Source organism: Glycine max, chromosome 1 (genome assembly GCF_000004515.6).
Source record: "Glycine max cultivar Williams 82 chromosome 1, Glycine_max_v4.0, whole genome shotgun sequence".
Taxonomy (NCBI): Eukaryota; Viridiplantae; Streptophyta; class Magnoliopsida; order Fabales; family Fabaceae; genus Glycine; species Glycine max.
The window spans coordinates 55959331-55980094 of record NC_016088.4 but is presented as its reverse complement, the minus strand read 5'-3'; the positions used below and the strand labels follow the sequence as shown (position 1 = coordinate 55980094).

Below are 20764 nucleotides of genomic sequence, written 5' to 3'. Positions count from 1 at the left end.
AGTTGATTTTCAGGATTGAGGGAAATGGGAAATCACACTTCTAAAATCGATTCGAACGGAATAAGGTTGTTCTTTCTTTATAGAATTCAATACTGCCTCCTTTTCATTTTGATCTTTTTGATGTTTAAGGTTATTAATTGTATGTAGATAAAAAAATATTTAATAAAATTAAAATTATTATATTTGAATTAAAATATTCTTATTTAATATATTAATTTTTTGATACTTGCATCATTAATAGTGGGTATTAAATAAGAATATATTTGAAAAGATATATATTAGTTAAACTTTTAAAATTTTAAAACATCAATAATTTTAGGAGGGAAAAAAACTAAAACGTCAAAATATATGAGAATGAAGTAGTAACTTGGAAAGGAAAACGTCGTGACATGACTCATGCCACACAACATGGGATGGTTAAATTTTCTATACGGTAAATTTTAGGAGTTTTGGAACATTGGATTTTTCGAATTATATAAATTAAGTTCCTAATCCATTGGTTCCTACATTTAGTGTTTTGGAAAACAGGGGAGAAGGTAGTTTTAGTGTTTTAGTTGCTTTCAGTTTTTTGGAATATAATAGCAATCGATCTAATCATGTCTTTAGTAAAAGTTCTAATGTTAATGCAATTTTAATTCTGTCTTTAGGTTTCTGACACTGAAAGCAACGATTCTTTTACAGTAGAATTACAAGTAGCATCATAATGTTGCTGCAATTTAACAAAAGAAAAGTACCGAACATGATCGGTTGTTCGAGTTTTTTTGTCTTACTGGGTGATTCCACTCTCTGTGTGTTTATCTTGCATGATTGTTTTGCTGCTAAGTTTGCAGTGACGAATGAATGTTATTAGATGTATGCTTGTTCTCCAGGTGCTGGGAAAAGAGTGGAGAAGGGTGTGTGGGGTGAAGTGTTATGCGTCCCTAATCCCTATATATGGATATCACTCAAGGTTATCAAAGAAATATTTTTCTATTTTAATTGGTCTACAAAACAACTGTTCTCAAACAGCTAAACTTACAGGGTATCATAATATTTCTCTGAATTCGCATCCAATTATAAAAAGGTTAAAATATTTTTTTTATGGATCAATTCTATACTTCAAAATAGCCCATAATATCGTTCTAATTTTAGTTAATTAATGTATTGATGCCTATGTTTTAAATTAAGTGTGGTCACTACCTTTATTTAAAAAGTGAGGTCATTTCTGTTTTTTTTTTTTAGTGGAACTGTGCTCAGATTTTTGTAAGCAAGATGCTGATTTTAAAAAAAAAACATAGTTAAAATGTGAGATGACAAAGTTAATAAATGTTTTACATTATCAAGAAAAAGAAAAAAAGTGTGGACATTTTTTTATAAAAAAAGTGTGGACATTTTTTTATAAAAAAAATGTGATTTGAGGCGTGATGTCTTATCCAATTCGTCCTTAAGTAAGCAATTGTTCCCACTTCACATAATCTTTCAGATAATATTAGTATGTTGGTTTAGAAAAAAATAAATCAATAACATAAGAATAAAATGTAGAATATTTTGCAGATAATTAAGCAGAAAAATAATTATTTAGTTGTACAAAAAATAAGATATATATATATATATATATATATATATATTTATAATAACATAGATATTATCAATGAAAATATAAAAAAAAATGAATATTTCAATTTTTGTGACACCAAAACACGTTATGATTTGATGATAGTTGCTCTTACCAGTTTTTGTTGTTCAAAGTGTTTCCTTTAATCTCCTCAAGTGTTGATCTGCTCACCCTTCTCATATGTCTTGTCATTATCTAATCTCCTCTCCAATGCATAGTGAGTACATGCAAGGGTACGTACTCCAATGTTCAAGTTAGTCTGAATACGATATATATGTTGTGTTGTGTTCAAATTACTCACATGAAGATTTTTCTTCCACTTTAGTTAAATCTTGGATGAGTAATTATTACCGAATAAATTCTTCACTTAAATCATGCTCAAGATGCTTCATAAGGTGAGTTGTTCAACCTATGAATTTGTATGGTACAATAATGAATTGTCGGTTACACTATCGATGTATGAACATTAAATTTAATTTTAATTCAAACATGTACAAATTAATTAATCAGTGAATTGAAAGTTTATACCGAGCCACAAACATACATATAATTACTTAAGTGAGAACATTTAATTACTATGAAAAAGGAAAATGATAATATTAATTATTAAATCTTATTTAATTTATGAAAAGCTTAAACGAACAAATATACACAATTTCTTTAAGTAATTACAATATATAATTACTGACAAATTAAATATTAATCACCAATTCATGATTGTGTACTCACACACGCACAATCCAACTTAAGGAGAAAGTATATATACAAACACGCCCGCAATCCAGCTTAAGGAGAAAATATTCTACCCAATCGTTATTAACTTTATCTAATTCACTTGCTTCTCTTTTATTCCCTCTCCTATAGCTCTTGCATCAATTTTTGGATGGTATTTGCTGGCCACTCAACAACTTTTGTGTACTTATTCCCATTCTATATGGAATACAATAGAAGTATATATTACTTTTAGGTTGACGGTTTCTTTTGGTTGTTTTATATATACAAGGGGGGGGTGATTAAAAAGATTTGGTTTGTTAAATAGTCCCATACCATCATGGTCACTAAGTAACAAGTTGAAATATTTGATGATGAGAGATATATTGACTTTGCTTATTTGATGATATCCAACTCATTAGTTGATTATCACTATTAACAATTAACAACGATCGATTTTTTTTTTTTGGATTACGTGTTAGTTAACAACGATATTAGTGTCATTAAAAGTTTAAGGCCTTTTCTTAATTTTGGGATAGCCACAAATAATATTCAATAGGATTTGAAATTCGTTGCTGAAACATTCAATACAGTGCACTAGCACGCGAATTGACATTGACAATTTAAGCCTGACCAACTAGTTTAAAATATCAATTTAGTGGCAAAGTATGAAGATCTCCATTTTTTTAATGAAATGGAGAGGATCCGAACTCAAATTATATAGGAACAAACGATAGTACATATAATAATAAATTTGCTCTCTTTTAATTACCTTTAGTCAGGTTTTTTTTTGTTTTTTTTTTAAAAGAAGTATATATGATTGAACAAATATAATCAATTAAAAGTTTAAAAACTATGTTATCGAAAAAAAAAATTACAATTAACTAAAGGTAAAAAAATTGACTGAGCAATAAAAAATTAATGAGTAAGTTGGATGCAACATTATTTCTATAGTTTTATTAATAACTTTAATTCAGCATTAGCTATACTTTGATAAAAAAAAATTAAGTTTTAGATAAAATCATTTTAAATTTATAAATAATTAAAGTTATATGTCTTGTGTTGTATGTCTTCTTCTATTTTAGTTAATTGATCTTGGTTGTGGGCTCTTTGCCCACGTCCATTCATAAAAAAAATGAGTTAGCTAAATAAATATAGTATCATTTCATTTATTAAATTCAACGAATATATTATACCTAACAAATATAATAATTAATACTATATACGAAAAATGTCAATACTTTTATATAAATACTGTGTTATAATTAATAAAATTAGCAGAGAGATATCAAACTTAATTTGTAAAAAACAGGAGATACAAGTGTAGTCATAGACTCCCTTTTCGTTAATAACATCAATAACGGATATTCAATGTTATACACAAAATAATTATGAAGTTTTTTTAAGGGTCAAACAACGGAGGGATATATAACGTAAGTTGCTAAAAACACGTAAATGTGAGTGTAATTTACTCAATACAAAATTATAATATGAGCAGTGCAGCGCTCACTTTCCGATGGCATTTGCTTGTCACTCAACGACAGTTTTTAGAATAAAAGGCATCATCTCATAAAAAAGATATTGACAGCTTCTATTTGAGTACTCATGCTCATCAAATATAATAGAAAATAATAGAACAAGTGTATGCTACTTTTGATTCACGGTTTCTTTTGCTTCTTTCGAATCTTTCCGGTGGGAAATAAATATAAATAAAACCATCTGATTTGTTAGTCCGGTACCATTTTGATCACTAAACAAGTTGAAATATTTGGCAGTATCATTATAATCACTAAGTAACAAATTGCAATATTTGGACCAAAATAATTTGGTGGAGAAAGATACATTGACTTTGCTCATTTTTATTTTGATAACACCATCATTATCATTATAATCACTAAGTAACAAGTTGCAATATTTGGACCAAAATAATTTGGTGAAGAAAGATACATTTGCTGATTTTTTATTTTGACAACACTATCATTCAATCGCCAGTTATCACCATGATGAGTTTGACTACTTTTACAATAATATATTAAAAATAATTTTTTATTAGTTACTAATGTAAAAAATAATTACACTGACAACATATAATTGATAACCTCTTATTTTATTAGTTAATTTTTTTCAAGTAAAATAGATTTTTTGTTAAAGTTTTATTTTAATCAGTAACTTAATTTTTCAGTTTTTAAATAAAAAGTTTTTTTATTTTTTTAATATTATCTTACAATTTATCATTTCTCCATTTAATTTTAGAGACTTAATAATCTCATATTCAGCCTTGTTTATTTGTTAAGAAGTAACTTTTATCTACCTTTAAAAAAATAACTTTTATCTACCTTTAAAAAATAATAAGTTCCAAGGACTATGGTTATTTTTCATTTTAAATCAAATTATCTTTTTAGTATAAATGATAAATATTTATCATTTAAGACAATCATGTTTGAATAAAATAGAATCACAATGAATATAAAAAAGAATTGAGTATTTAATATTATTACGTACCTAAAATTCAAATTTAACACTATTAATTAAGCTGGCTTATATCCACACACTCTCGGTGGTATTTCTCTAATTTACTAATTTACTTATAATCAATTTTTAAGTTTTCACTGTTATAACTAGTGTTTAAGAGATAGATTAGTTATTAAATTAGCGAAAATATTGATTTACGGTCCAACCTTTGAAAAGATTGGGCAATTTGCACACATATTTACCTTGCGCACAGCTTCATTTCAACAAATTTGTAAATTTTAGAAATAGTAAATTTAATTGTGCAGAAGAGAGGAAGTATAAATTTTTAAAGGAAAGAAAAGAACCCTTTTCAGTTTTCACACCTTTGTACACTAAACTAAAATCATCACAAGACGACACTTATAAACATGATTACATACAAAATTGGCTTAAAGCAAAACCATCAATCGTGATGCGTCATATATCACTGGATGACTCAACCCTTATGCCACGTATCTCAAGGTTGTCTAGCTTCCTGGGTCTCCTGTAATATTTCAACAACAGAGAACAGCAAACAACGCTGACAGAGGAGGCAGCCATAGCAGCCCCAGCAATCCAGGGTGGCAATCTGAACCTTGTAGAAGGGAAAAGAGCTCCAGCAGCAATTGGGATGCCAAGCAAGTTATAACCCAAAGCCCAAAAGTAATTCAGGCGTATACGGGAAAATGTTTTTCTGGAAAGGTCAATGGCAGTTATGACATCCTCCAAGTTGCTCTTCATGAGGACAATATCAGCAGCCTCAATAGCGATGTCTGTACCAGCTCCTATTGCCATTCCCACATCCGCTGCCACAAGTGCAGGTGAATCATTGATGCCATCCCCCACCATAGCCACAGTGTACCCAGAAGCCTGAGAGAGAAAAGAAAAAAAAAGTCACTCAATATGTTACAATAGAGAATATACTCCTCTGAAACAGTACATACAGATGTGGAAATGAGACTCATGCTTAGTTAAGCAGAATTCAAGCACACACATTGAAGTTTATGGTATATAAACTATAAAAACCAGCAATCAAACCAGGGAGATAGAAAAAATAATGGCAGAAAGACGGAATTTTTAAGTACTGACTACTGAATGTAATCAGAAGATATACAAGTATTTCTTAATTACTTTACATGAAAAAGAAATTATAGCTATCTAGTTCTGGTTTCAAATAAGGTGATATTGTTTTCAATTTCAAGGCCTCAAAGCAATCTTATCGGTCAGTGTCATCTTAAAGATTAATAACTAACTTTTTTCTTAAAATTAAGCAGAAAAGTTGTAATCATTATGCATTTGTACCTGCAAGTCTTTCACTTTCTCTGCTTTTTGATCCGGTTTGGCCTCAGCAATAACATTTTCAATTCCTACTTCCCTGGCAATAGAACTAGCAGTTCCGAAGTTGTCCCCAGTCACCATGATGCTCTTGATTTTCATTGACTTCAGAATGGAAATGACTTCTTGAGCACCTGGTTTCAATGGATCGGATACTGCTAAAACCCCAGTACTTTCCCATTTATAGATACTACAATTCCTGTTTGAGCCATCTTTTCGGCTTCAGCAAGTATATATTCAGCATCATCAGGAATTGCAATGTTATGGTCAGCAAACAAGCTCTTATTACCCACAATTATTTCCTTATTATGAACAGAGGCCTTTACTCCATGTCCTGTGATGGAAACAAAATCTCGTGCTTCTGGCCAAGAAGGGTTCTCTTCATCTCTAAATCTTTTAGCATACTCAACAACGGCCTTGGCCAGTGGATGCTCACTATTCACCTGAGATAGGCAAGTCAACTGTTAATGACATGCATATGCATATATTATCCACGAATTTTAAAATCACTTGAACAATTAACAAATTAATTGCAATCATAACTTAAAGAGCTATCAGAATCAGTGACAGGATCCATAAATTTTAAGTTGTGGGGGAATACTTGTATTATAGTTTAATTTTTTAAACTATATTTTAAATTATGGACACAATTTATATATATATATATAATATATATATATATAATATATATATATATATTAATAAGAAATAAAAATCTTGTGGGTGCAGACACTATAATGCAGATCCATCCCTGATCAGAATCATAAAACAAACTATTGTTTACTATAATTATAAACAAGGCTAAGCCTTTGAGAGGGAGATAGGGGAGACGACTACCTCAGCTGCAGCCACAAGTTCATAGAACTCCTGGAGCACCATTTTTGTCAATAGTTGCCATTCCTACATCTGCTGCCACAAGTGCTGGTGAGTCATTGATACCATCCCCCACCATAGCCACAGTGTACCCAGAAGCCTGAGAGAGAAAAGAAAAAAAAAGTCACTCAATATGTTACAATAGAGAATATACTCCTCTGAAACAGTACATACAGATGTGGAATGAGACTCATGCTTAGTTAAGCAGAATTCAAGCACACACATTGAGTTTATGGTATATAAACTATAAAAACCAGCAATCAAACCAGGGAGATAGAAAAAATAATGGCAGAAAGACGGAATTTTTAAGTACTGACTACTGAATGTAATCAGAAGATATACAAGTATTTCTTAATTACTTTACATGAAAAAGAAATTATAGCTATCTAGTTCTGGTTTCAAATAAGGTGATATTGTTTTCAATTTCAAGCCTCAAAGCAATCTTATCGGTCAGTGTCATCTTAAAGATTAATAACTAACTTTTTCTTAAAATTAAGCAGAAAAGTTTAATCATTATGCATTTGTACCTGCAAGTCTTTCACTTTCTCTGCTTTTGATCCGGTTTGGCCTCAGCAATAACATTTTCAATTCCTACTTCCCTGGCAATAGAACTAGCAGTTCCGAAGTTGTCCCCAGTCACCATGATGCTCTTGATTTTCATTGACTTCAGAATGGAAATGACTTCTTGAGCACCTGGTTTCAATGGATCGGATACTGCTAAAAACCCCAGCTACTTTCCCATTTATAGATACTACAATTCCTGTTTGAGCCATCTTTTCGGCTTCAGCAAGTATATATTCAGCATCATCAGGAATTGCAATGTTATGGTCAGCAAACAAGCTCTTATTACCCACAATTATTCCTTATTATGAACAGAGGCCTTTACTCCATGTCCTGTGATGGAAACAAAATCTCGTGCTTCTGGCCAAGAAGGGTTCTCTTCATCTCTAAATCTTTTAGCATACTCAACAACGGCCTTGGCCAGTGGATGCTCACTATTCACCTGAGATAGGCAAGTCAACTGTTAATGACATGCATATGCATATATTATCCACGAATTTTAAAATCACTTGAACAATTAACAAATTAAATTGCAATCATAACTTAAAGAGCTATCAGAATCAGTGACAGGATCCATAAATTTTAAGTTGTGGGGAATACTTGTATTATAGTTTAATTTTTTTAAACTATATTTTAAATTATGGACACAATTTATATATATATATATATATATAATATATATATATATATATATATATATATTAATAAGAAATAAAAATCTTGTGGGTGCAGACACTATAATGCAGATCCATCCCTGATCAGAATCATAAAACAAACTATTGTTTACTATAATTATAAACAAGGCTAAGCCTTTGAGAGGGAGATAGGGGAGACGACTACCTCAGCTGCAGCCACAAGTTCATAGAACTCCTGGAGCACCATTTTTGTCAATAGTTCTGTTCTCACTATCACAGGTTTCCCAACAGTGAGAGTACCCGTCTTATCAAAAACAATGCAGTCCACCTACAAGACAAGATAAACATATTCACGAGTGAGTAAATACTGATAAAATCATGAAAGCTTTTATAGATAATTTTGAGATGCCACAAGCCCATAACATACAACCAAGGACCAGTTTCTCCATTTTAACTTCCAACCAAGTGTTGAAAAGATAGGAATGAAAAAAAAAAACAATAAAAATCAGATTGATAGTAATATCCAAGAACACTATTTCCCTTCACCCAGCACAACATTAACAAACAACAGTACTTCATATTAAGAGCAGAGAAATGATATAAAGTCAACATGTTACAAACATCAGTACTCCTTTCCTTATTAGCAGAAATGGATCTCGAACAGCACTTGATACTAATGGTCTTTCCTATGCTTATTTTCTTCTTGCAACTTTATTAACCGTTCAATATTAAGCCCACCAACATAGACTAAGCAAATCCAAAATTCAAGTGGCTAACAAATGTGAAATGCAAATGCTGACCTTATGTGCACTCTCTAATGCTTGGCCTCCTTTGATGAGCACACCCTGAGATGCACCAACTCCGGTCCCAACCATAACAGCAGTTGGAGTCGCTAAACCCAAAGCACAAGGGCAGGCTATGACCATGACCGATATTCCAAACTGCAGAGCAAGCTCAAAACTGTCCATAGAAGACGGTATCCAAGACTTGGGGTAAGCATGATATTTTCCAGCCAAAAACCAGGCTAGCCAAGTAGTGAACGAGATGATAATCACCTGCACAGAAAACATCCACCCTTTTAAGCACAAACAAGGATTTAATAAAAATAAACAAATTCCTTCATTACATCACACAATTCATAATTACCAGAGGCACAAAGTATTTGGAAATGCGATCAGCAAACTTCTGAACAGGCGCTTTAGCCATCTGAGCTGACTCCACAAGACGAACAATCTGCGAAAGAGCACTCTCCGATCCCACCCTTGTTGCCTTAACATGCAAGACTCCATTCTCATTCACAGTCCCTCCAATAACAGTGTCTCCTTTCCTCTTCGCCACGGGTCGCGCCTCCCCCGTTATCATGCTCTCGTTCACGTGACTCTGCCCCCACACAACAAATCCATCCGAAGCCACCTTCGCCCCAGGAACAACCTTAATCACATCGTTCTTCTGAACCAACCTGCTATCAATCTCCTCCTCCCCAACAACGCTCCCATCACCGTCCAGAGTCAACAGAACCGCCGTGTCCGGTGTCAAGTTCATGAGCTTGGCAATCGCATCAGAAGTCTTCCCCTTGGCCAGAATCTCAAGATACTTCCCAAGCAGAATGAACGAAATAAGCATCGCACTCGTCTCAAAGAAATCATTCCCCTCGAAATGCGGAGAGGTGGCAGCTCTCAAAACAGAGTAAACAGAGTAAAAATACGCTGCGTTTGTTCCCAGCGCAATGAGCACATCCATGTTGGCAGAGCCACGACGCAATGCCTTGTAAGAACCATAGTAAAACCGCCACCCCAACACAAACTGAACCGGCGTGGAAAGCACCCACCGTGCAACCTCCCCCACGGTAAGCATGTTCACAATTTTGGCATCAAGCGAGTCCTTAACACCAGGAACATACATAAGCACCATGGAGGTTAGAAACACAGGAATAGTGAACACCAAGCTCCATAAGAAAGATCTATAATACTGTTTTGTTTCCTGGCGTCTGTGAGAATCTCTCTGTCCTTCTTCTGTGGGATATATCTTTGCCTTGAAATTCCCATTCCCTGTTTCGTGAATAACGTTAATGAAATTTCTGGGTCCTGTGACGTCCGGTTTGTAAGAAACCGATATTTTGTTTAGTTCCGTTGTTATGTCCACGGCAAGGACTCCTGGGAGTGTCTGAAGAGAATCTTCGATTAGTTTCATGGTTATGTCACCTTCCACGAGGAGGTCTATCTTGCTTAAGTCTTGGCTTGAACTGATAAGCTGGGCTTCGAAACCGGAATCTTGTATGGCTTGAAGGATGTGGTTGGTGGTGAGGAGAATTGGGTTGTAGTGGACTTGGGCCTCTTCGGTGGCAAGGCCCACGCGGGCTTCAAGGACCCCGTCAAGGGCTTGCAGAACGGATTCCAGAGTGGAGGAGCAGGAGGTGCAGCTCATTCCTTTGATCTGGATGCGGCATACTTGAACGGATTTTTTGTCGTCTGTGAGTAACGCGGCTTCGAAACCAGCGTCCTCAATTGCCTCGCGAATAGTCTCCACCTGAAAATAAATAATGAACAAGCGAGGAGAGTGAATTAATGTAGACGGAGGAGTGTGTTTGGGTTACTTACGTTAACGAAGGAGGGGTAGAAGATGACGTGGGCGCGGTTGTTGAGGACGTCGACGATGGCTTCACGGATCCCGGGGAGGCGTTTGACGGCCTTCTCCACGGATCCGGCGCAGGCAGCGCAGCTCATTCCGACGACGGAGAGAACAGCGGTGGACTCAGAGAGCTCTTGGACGGTGGCGACACTCTCGCCCTTGGGATATTTGGGCATGGAGGGGTAGTGAGGTCGCGGCGAGAGGCTTCGCCAGCAACTCAACGCTAACAGCTTCGCCATTGTTTTTTAAACTGCTACGACTCCGAGCCAGCTAGAGTCTTGCTTTTTATAGTGTCTATTGTCAACGGTGTTTTATTTTTCACTCATGCATGCCTTTTTTAGTCGGTGGGTCATTTACTTACGTGGGCTTAACGCAAACTTTGTTTTGGACTTGGGTCTGCGTAACCACTAAGGAATAACGATTCTTCCGTTGGATTTGATTTAAAGCAATAGCTAAGCACAGAATTAAGGTTCTTGACACCAAAGCCCACAATCGAAGTCCTACTACTTTTTCCCTAGAATAAGTTTTTTGAAGGTGAATCAAATCTTAATATAACTCAGTCCATCCATTAGGTTCTCATTGCAAATTGAATTGTATGGTCAGTTTTAATTACAATAATTGCCCGCATGTATTGATAGATTCCACCTTTTTTTTTTCCTTTCGAGATTTCTTGATACGTATTATTCTTTGCTTTTCCAAATATTATTCATATATACTCAGCTAGAAAAGGGAAGTACCTCAAATGTTCGACATTTACACAGAATACGTCAGCATAACTCCGCAAACTTCATGCATGGAATGGGTAATATATACAACCATTGGCTAATCCCAAAATCATAGTTTCTACGCAAATTACTACATTAATTATAATAAGTTTGAAAGAGTGGAAGGAGACGAGAGAAAATGTATTACCACTTATATTAATTAAGACATTTACAGTGTTCACGGAAGCACTAAAAAATTGCCATGATTGGAACCCTTATTATCTCGTTTTGTCTTTCTCTCGTTATATATTTTATTCAATTCAATGGTATTTTAATTGGGCCGTCAAAGACGTCATGGATTACGTTTAGAGCCGGCCAACCAAACTTGACTTTGATACTGAAAAGAAAGCCCATTCATTATTAGGCTTTTGAAAAATGAACAAGTCCAGTTGGCCATGGCCCACAGTCCCATTCATATTATTCGGGCCTTATCATCTTAGCTGTTTTTATCTGACCGACCCACTATCATAACAGGCGTAATTCTGCACCTACTTTTTCCTAACTTGAGACCGCATCTCATCTCAGAGAATCTGGACGCGTTAGGAATTTAGACCATTCATAATAGCTAGTTACTTCATGCACCCCCCTAATTGCTTCCTGCACTAATCTAGAATATAAAATTACATTTGAGAGCCCTTCTACAATCTAAACTTTTTAAAATAACTATTATAAAAATCAATAAATTTATTATATATGATAATTTGTTATTAGATGATAATGTAAAATTATTTTACACTATCAATACACTTACATAATATGTTTTTCTCTTAAATAAATTCTTAGTTGGTCTAGCTTATTTCTACCTCTAATAAAGGAAGAAAAAAAATCAACAGCTTGAATTTTATTAAAACATATTAGGTGTATACTAAAGTATACATTATTAAACCCTGACTTGTTTTCTTTAAAAGATTATCCACTGTACTTTTTTCTCTGAAACGAAAAGTGTACTTAAAAAAATTCTATATCTTCAAATTTAATTGTAAACTAGGGACATGATTTCTCTAATTAAGGCTTCTCCGAATTTGGAACATGGCAGTTAAAATTAACGTTGGAGCATAATATTGGCAAGGAAGCAAAATAGATTGCAACAGGCCCATCCATTAATTTCTCTCCCAGTTTCTATTCTCTAACAGCTATCTTAGTCTTCTCTAAGTTCCACCTCTCGTGGCTCCCAAAAACAAGGATCTTTATCAGTTATTTCTCTCCATAATTTTCATTGAGTCTGTTGCTCCTATTTTTCCATTCTCTATTGCTCCCATCACTTTCTTTTCATACATTTTTCATAAGGGCGCTTCTTCCTCATCGCTGGCAAAATGGTACGTATTTGATTATCCATTAATATAATAGTTGTTGCTGCTTCGTGAATTATCCTGCTGACAAGAATTGTGTTCTTCTTACCCTCGTTCCACTTTTTGGAAAATTCGGACAATCTACCTTCGAATGCCAATATTATCACCAATCCATATTCATATGATTTCTTGTGTGTGTATGAATATATATTACAGCTGAATATTTCACATTTCATATAATTAGGATGGTTTTTGACGTACGATGATGAAACTTGAGCTTCAGAGACATTGATTAAACTGAAAATTTTCTATCAAAGTAGGAGCTATGATATGATCGATCATGTCTGGGAGAATGAAAAGGCATTTCATTATGTGCATGCATGCCCCCTAAAACAAATCTAGGATGATACCAATTTAAAACTTTCTATGTTTCTTAATGTCTCATATGAAGGTTACGTGTTTTATGTGTCCTCTTAAAAATGGGAATTGGAACACAAGTTGGGAATCAGAACTACATACAAATTCTAAATTCTCACCTTAACTCAAAACAACATAATTTTTTGCATGTTGTGACCTGTGACAAAGAATGAATAAAATTCTTGAATTGTAATGGAAAAAGTGTGGAACAACAAATGATTGAATCATTTGATGACAAACACTATGGGGCAGGCAAATGCAGCGTCTGGAATGGCTGTGCATGATGACTGCAAACTGAGGTTCCAGGAGCTTAAAGCAAGGCGGATCTACCGATTCATTACATTCAAAATTGAGCATCAACAAGTTGTCGTCGACAAAATAGGGGAACCGACGGAAAGCTATGACGATTTTCAGGCCAGTTTGCCAGTTGATGAGTGTCGTTATGCCGTCTATGATTTTGATTTCACAACTGATGAGAATTGCCAGAAAAGCAAGATCTTCTTCATTGCATGGTACTAGTATATTACATACAAAACTGCACTTGGTTAATTAATAGGCTCACCTGGCTTCAATAGAAACCAAAATCACTTTTCTAATATACCTTGGCATTTCTATATTCTATGTAGTAACGCAAAAATCCTAAGACTAATATGACAAGTTGTTGAATACTCTTTGGGTGCAGGTCACCAGACACTTCAAAGGTGAGGATGAAGATGGTGTATGCAAGTTCCAAGGATAGATTCAAGAGGGAACTGGACGGCATTCAAGTCGATATGCAAGCAACTGATCCAAGTGAGATGAGCTTGGACCTTGTGAAAGCGCGAGCCTTCTAAGTCCCCCCCCCCTTTTGTTATCTCAGCTCTCCCACACAGTTACAATTTTTTTTCCTAACTGTGTTACTACATTGGGGGCCATTGTGTTATTGCTTATTTTATTAATCCAAAATGGCATGTATTATTATAACGCATCTTTCTTCAAACATTTTTCAGTTTTCCATTGATCTTGGTTAGTTTCAAGAGGCAATTATGTGGGTGGCTGGTTCAAGATCTAGTAGCAATTATTGTAGGTTTTTTCAATTGGAAGAGGATTTTATGTAAAAGCATTTATTATATGCTCCTTTTGTTTTTTACTTCTCTTCTTTGAAGTAGATCATGGACACGATACAATATTTATATGCGCTAAACAAACAAAAAGGCTCGTGATTTACATTAACGTAAGCATTAGAAATAAACAGGACAGTCCATGGCACTGACATGACTATTAGAACGTTTCTTTCTCTTCATCCAAAGTCAAACAAGCTAAAGAGAAATGACTAAAGGCCCAACTATCCTGACCAATTCAATAATTCGTGCTCCCGTTGCCTTAGATGATGCATGTTAGTTGGGAGAACAATTCTATTACACGCAGACCAAACCATTTCCAAGGTGGATAACAAACCCAACAAAATAATACTTCCTCTAGTCCTTTTTGTAAAAAATAATAGTATTAATACACTATCATTTGTTTCTTATAAAAAAGACAAGAGGGAGTAATAGAGATTGAGATTTTCTATAATAACTCAAAACACCACTTTGAGCTTCGTAAAAAGTAACCCTTATTACATCATAATATAGGTACCGTAATCTCCCTGGTCTCTGATAAACACGTAGGTGAATGGGTCCGGGACGAACACCACAATGCCCGGTATAATGCACAAAAGAAAACACTGGTCCAATACAATCTTGTTCTATTTTAACAATTTCTGGACTTCCACTAGTCCGCTAGTGCTATACAACGAGACCTTGTCGTGCTTAAGCCTAACAGAAACCCTTTTTGAGCAATCATTTACAGTAGAAATGAAATTGAGGAGTAAAATGAAAAAAAAAAAAAAAAGTAATCAGAAAAAGTATAACTGCTGTGTATGTCTCTGCTTTAGTGTAGATCTGTTAATTTTGAGTTTTGACTACATTACGATAAAAGTGCAAGTTCAGCCCAAGCCAAAGATGATGACTTGAGCTCCACGCTTACTGATGTGTCAATTCTGCTCTCCAGCATGCTACATAATTCTCGCATAGATGGGCGCACAGTTGTATCAGGATTGACACAAAGAGTTATTACCTCGCATATCACTTTGAGGTCTTCATATCTAAAAAATTTCATTTCAGGATCCACTACACATGACATTTCATCTGGCATTTCAAGATAGTCCTTGGCCTGCAGCACATATATACGTTTAACAACAAATACAGATTAGTAAAAAGGTTCACTCTTTCAGTGTTGTGTGAAGTTGTAAAGCTATACTTTTAAACATCAACAAATTTCGGGAAGTTTCTTACCCAGTCCACCAAGTACCCTTTGTCCTTACAGTATGGAGGTCTCCCGCTGATTATCTCTAGCAGAAGTACCCCAAAAGCAAATATGTTTCCTTTGGTATCAAGATGGCGTGCTTCAAGGGAATTTGGAAGAACACAGATAGCACCTTGGCTGCCAATGGAACCAGAATTCTTTTCTGATCTTTCAAGGATTGTCTTCCAACTTTCAAAATCAACCAACTGCAATTCAGGTTCATGACAATGAGAATCTTATACAAGCTGTTGGATCTCCAACATAATACGTTGTATATAAGCATAGGTGCATGTTACTCTATTTCTGCTCATTCCTGACTTCAAGAAGATATTGAACAAAATTGTAATTGGTAAATTTGAAGATTTGAACTAGCTAGTGTGAACACCTTAGGGGAAAATTCTTCTGTAAGGTATACAGCACTAGAATTCAGCTCTGAGATAGTGAATGGAGGCTCCACTTCTGTATGCAAATACTTGAGTCCACGTGCAATACCTATGGCAATCTTCATACGCCGTGTCCAAGAGAATTGACATCCTTCTTCATCTGCAGTCATAATTGCATGTTGAAGGAACTGAAACACTTAAAACATACACACGAGCTGAGAAACTTGACTTACAACAATGTAAGTGATCATGAAGTGTCCCATTTGAAGCATAATCAAAAACCAACATCCTTGTAAATGGAGTGTCCTCTCTACAATAGCCCAGTAGTTTTCCTATATTCTCATGATTTAACCTTGCCAAGTCTGCCACCTGAATGGCATAAATAAATATTAAAAGATTTGGACAACTATTTGTGTGCAAATTCTAGCATGCTGTAGGCATAGGAAAATTTCCCTTTACCTCTCTCTGAAAATAGAGCTCAAGATATCCTGTCCAATGCTCCTCCTTGATGCAGAGGGAAATCACAGCAATCTCAGGCCCACCTTTCATTGTTCCCTTGTACACCACACTATCTGGTGAGGACCCAATTATGTTGCTGAAGTCTTCACAGGCAACTTCAAGCTCCTGTCTGCTATACCTTCTCACATCCTTCAAAAACTCAGGGTCTGCACATTAATAAAGCCAATTATGTTGAAAACAGCTCTAGAAATATTAATGTAAATAGAAAGTAGGGGGCAAAAAAACAGAATCTACATACCTATATATACTGCTGTATGATCTTTTTGGCTTCCAGATTTTTTCCAAGGAATAATGATAGATGATTTTTTGTTACATCTCTGAAAAGCAGCAAGAACAGCAACCAGAAAGAGAGAGCCCACCATAGTTCCAGTTACTATTTCTAGAGCCAAAAGCCAAACAGGCTTCGATGCTCTGTGATGCTTGGACACATATTCAGCAGGTTGGTGATTTGGATTCACCACTGGCTGGCTCTTGGCACTGGCAGGTGAGGCACCCGCTATGAAATAGTAGTTCAGTATTAGATACAAAATTAGGAAGGAGCAATTCAAGGTAAAGAGTGTTATCCAGCGTATGTTGACTTTGACAAAATTCTTATAAGTTATAACATTTCTAAATATCACATATATCCATTCTCAACACTGGCTTGGGTTTTCAAAAGAGGAATACAACTTGAATACCAGTAAAAGCCACTGCACATTAAAGTCAAGACTCAGCTCATTTCATCTATTCCGCATGATTCAAATTTTATGAGGTGTCTATGAAGAGACATTTAATTCATGCCTTCAATCTTGGATTCTTGAAAGGTAATGTCAATACATACCACACTGTATAGAAGACCGCTGCTTTAACTCCTGACCCTGGAGGCAATTCCCTTGAAAGCTTAACCTGCTAGACATAGTATATGTTTACTAAATATAGTGTAGGAGTAAAATGCCAACATAACCAGGGTATCAGAAAAGTACCTTGGAAGATACTCCAAGCATTTGGGTATCCTACCAACTAAAAAATTAAATGAGAAGTCTGCTACTTTCAACTGAGACGAACGACAGAAGCCAGTTACATTCTCCTTTGATGCATACCTGAAGAAATTATACTAATTTATAAGAGACAGATTAACAAAATTCAAACTTTGACTGGTTTAATTTGATTTTTTATACTTCATGTTGAATCTGTCTACATGTTTTTCAGCCACAACAGTGTTAAGCTGATTCATAACCCAAAGGAAATTTAAGTCTCCCTAATGAAATCCTTTTGCATATTGAATGGCTCCTGAGCATGTTGAAAACTTGACATTAGTCATTGCAAATAATAAATTATCCTAATCCATTTTGCATATATCCAAAATATCTCCTTCACAGTAAACTTCAAAGATAAATCTAAAGCATGATCATATACCCAAAAAAAAGTTAATAAAATTTCTCTTTTGCATTAGTCACAACTAACGAGTGATGAAATCGTGAAACAAGTGACATTCGAACAAAACAGTAATTTGCATCCATTCAATTGTATACAAGACCAAAATTAAGCTCATCTAACAATCGCTATGCACAGCATATATAAAGGGGGCCTACAATCTATAGCCATACTCATAAAAATAAGTGTTTTAACAACCAGTGATTAGGAAAGAACTACATGAATCCTGGAATCAAAGTATAACAACTGAACTATAAAAAATTACACTCACATCCCATGCATATTTGAAGCAAAATTTGAGCTACCACCAGCAGGAATAGGTCCTTGAAGCCTATTCCTATCCAGCCGAAGTTCTTGAAGGTATCTCAAGTTTCCAAGCTCCGGAGGTAGCCTACCAGTCAACCCATTGGACTGCAAGTTTCTACAGGAATGCAAACAAATTCGAATAAGTATGAGAGTCAATAATTTGATCTGTTCAAGAAGACCATTCTGAATTTCTTTTACATTTTCACAGCTTGGGTTAGATTTCCAATCTCTGGAGGAATTGGTCCCGTTAATTGGTTCATTCCCAAATCCAACACCTTGAGAGATTCCAACACACCCAACTCTCTAGGTATTGTTCCAATGAAATTGTTGCCATGCAAAATTCTACATAAAAATAAGAAGCAGAAATTAGCTTCAAACATGATATTCCAGAACCAAAACTCATAATAATTACAATGACTAAACCAAAAATTTTCACTTTTTAGGATGAAGTATGGCTAGGAGAAAAGATGAACATACAGTGCCTGCAAGTAGGTGATTTGCCCCAGCTCTGGTGCAAGAAACCCCTTTAATGATGATCCTGATATGTTTCTGCAAAAAAGAAGAATCCCAATCTTTAGTTACTAGAAATGTGCTAGCTTAGAAATTCACGTCATCAACCTTGTCAAATAGCAACAGTACACCCCACCAACAACAACAACAGAAAAAGGCAACAGCCAGAAAAGACCAATAATATCTTACAGCTTGATGACATGATCTCGAACCATAGTGCATAAGACGCCAAACCAGTTACAAGGATCTGATTCCACCGTATCCCAATTGGATAAAACTTGATATGGGTCTTCATAGACAGCTTCTTTGAAGCTCCTAAGCGCCCAAACTATCAAGAAAAGAAAGAAACAATGCAAATACTTAATCTCATTGCTATGAAGACCATAACAAAAACACGGGTAGCCAATAGACAAAAAAAGACCACGTCCACGAAAAGCAAAACAATCACACAATCTCGAAACTTGCAAGTTCACACAGGAAATTGAGCTACCTAGCAATCCTTGCTACTTAATGACACCTAACACATTAGTACCTTAGAAAAAAAAATAATTAACAAGATTTTAGCAGCAGACAAATATAGTATAACATGAGTGAATAGCTGAGATCTGAAAAAGAAAGTGAACACTCCAACAAAACACATACCTTCGTTTGAGGGCACTGTGTCAGAAACCACAAAAGAGAGCGTGGAGATAAAACTGAGAAACAACAACAAAGTGCAAGGCTTCATCTTGTTTTGCTAGCCACTCCACTTCTATCAAACAGAATTCAAAAAGCACTTTCCAAGAAAGAGTAAAACTCATGAGAAGAAGAATTGAAAAGCAGCAACTAAGTACTATAAAAGGTTGTAAAAATCTGCATTGTGTGCTAGCAGTAGGTTTTGCAGCAGAGTGAAAGACTTGTTTAAATCCAAGATTTGGCAACAACCGGTGGAAAGAATAACCAACTAGCTGGTTGGAATGAGAGACAGAGAAAACTAAAAGTGAGCAAATTGTTAGGGTGACAATGACAATGGATTGGACTCAAACCATAGCAAAAATGAGAACTTGGATTCAAAGAGAGTTTAGCCAACAAGCAAGTGCCAACAATTAATTTGATTAAGATTGCCACATACACAAAGATGGGACTTTTTATTTTTATGACTTATGTCGTCAAGGAAAATAATGTAGGAAAAGTAACGGGATTATATGTTCAAAATGACGATTTGTGCTGTAAAGGCAACTTCTTTTCATATTTTCTTTTTATGCTTCGTCTAATTAATTAATTAGAGTGATTAGTGAGGTAATTGATGATGGAGTGGGGCTAGATTACTACTATCTCGTCAAGTTGGTGAAAGAAAGAATTGATATCTCAACGTTTTTGACAAAAGTCGTTCTACTTTAGTCAACAACTATTATGTAGGTTAAACGCCGAGTAATCATAAATTACGAGATGTTCAAACTCCAAGGGATTGGTCTTCTATCTAATATTGACAAAATTTTGTGTGAAAGTGCGCATTGTTTAATTAATTGTTGTGCTAATTTTTTTCTTCTCCACATCCTGTGCTCGATCAAACATTATATTCGATCAATTTCACAGTTTTCTTTTCCTTTTCGTGAAGAGTTTTTCTTTAAGGAAATTTTTCTTTATTTTATTCATTAAAAACGTTATTTTCTATCAATTTTGATCTGTCACAAAAAGATTATCATAAGATTGCGATATATAAAAAAACCAATAGCATTATTTATAGCAAGCTTGTATCTAATTGGACTTATAATTATTTCAGGAATTACCATAGACGAATATATGACTTGATAAAAAATTTAAATCATTAATTGTCAGAGAATTAAAACATCATCACAAATATATAAACGTGATTTTTCCCGTTCTTTCAAGACGTTAAACGGTGTACTATTTTTTCAATTATTGTTTTGTTTCTTTTTTATTGTCTTGCCTTTTTTTTTTCCTCCCCTATATTTTTTTAATACGGGTTAATTATTTGGAAAAAGAATACGATCGATGCATTTGGTAAAGC

General features: G+C 34.8%; 3 protein-coding genes across 4 annotated transcripts; 1 reads left to right on the top strand and 2 right to left on the bottom strand.

Annotated features, from left to right (window-relative positions):
- Positions 1-5099: 5099 nt before the first annotated feature.
- LOC100816893 (probable copper-transporting ATPase HMA5) lies at positions 5100-11112 on the bottom strand. The gene is given in 7 exon segments (XM_041017212.1): positions 5100-5665; positions 6098-6309; positions 6312-6573; positions 8405-8527; positions 9000-9254; positions 9346-10725; positions 10797-11112. Coding segments are annotated over 7 exon segments (2934 nt in total). The 5' UTR covers positions 11067-11112; the 3' UTR covers positions 5100-5233.
- Positions 11113-12809: 1697 nt separating this feature from the next.
- On the top strand, positions 12810-14606 carry LOC100795241 (actin-depolymerizing factor 7-like). 2 transcript variants are annotated; one of them, NM_001253266.2, is made up of 3 exons: positions 12810-12907; positions 13550-13809; positions 13980-14360. In NM_001253266.2, the coding sequence occupies exons 1-3, from the start codon at positions 12905-12907 to the stop codon at positions 14128-14130; spliced, it is 414 nt and encodes a 137-aa protein (NP_001240195.1). In that variant the 5' UTR covers positions 12810-12904; the 3' UTR covers positions 14131-14360. The 2 variants fall into 2 exon arrangements, with proteins under 2 accessions (NP_001240195.1, XP_006572866.2); XM_006572803.4 differs by lacking the exon at positions 12810-12907 and having other exon boundaries at positions 13529-13809; positions 13980-14606.
- A 246-nt stretch (positions 14607-14852) lies between these two features.
- LOC100794714 (probable LRR receptor-like serine/threonine-protein kinase At1g63430) lies at positions 14853-20271 on the bottom strand. Its single transcript, XM_006573711.4, has 13 exons — positions 19396-20271; positions 18943-19081; positions 18721-18792; positions 18442-18585; positions 18209-18358; positions 17487-17603; positions 17345-17409; positions 16763-17020; positions 16465-16670; positions 16239-16374; positions 16008-16165; positions 15613-15828; positions 14853-15490 (listed from the first exon to the last, which is right to left on the bottom strand). Exons 1-13 carry the CDS (start codon positions 19478-19480, stop codon positions 15245-15247), a joined length of 1992 nt encoding a protein of 663 aa, XP_006573774.1. The 5' UTR covers positions 19481-20271; the 3' UTR covers positions 14853-15244.
- Between the last annotated feature and the right edge of the window lie 493 nt (positions 20272-20764).

Coding starts and splice junctions, on each gene's coding strand:
- LOC100795241 (XM_006572803.4), top strand. CDS start 13,529: ATGACAAACACTATGGGGCAGGCAAATGCAGCGTCTGGAATGGCTGTG. Junction 13,810..13,979: donor AAGATCTTCTTCATTGCATG/GTACTAGTATAT, acceptor CTTTGGGTGCAG/GTCACCAGACACTTCAAAGG.
- LOC100794714 (XM_006573711.4), bottom strand. CDS start 19,480: ATGAAGCCTTGCACTTTGTTGTTGTTTCTCAGTTTTATCTCCACGCTC. Junction 18,793..18,942: donor CGAGATCATGTCATCAAGCT/GTAAGATATTAT, acceptor TCTTTTTTGCAG/AAACATATCAGGATCATCAT. Junction 15,829..16,007: donor CAGAAGAATTTTCCCCTAAG/GTGTTCACACTA, acceptor CCTGAATTGCAG/TTGGTTGATTTTGAAAGTTG.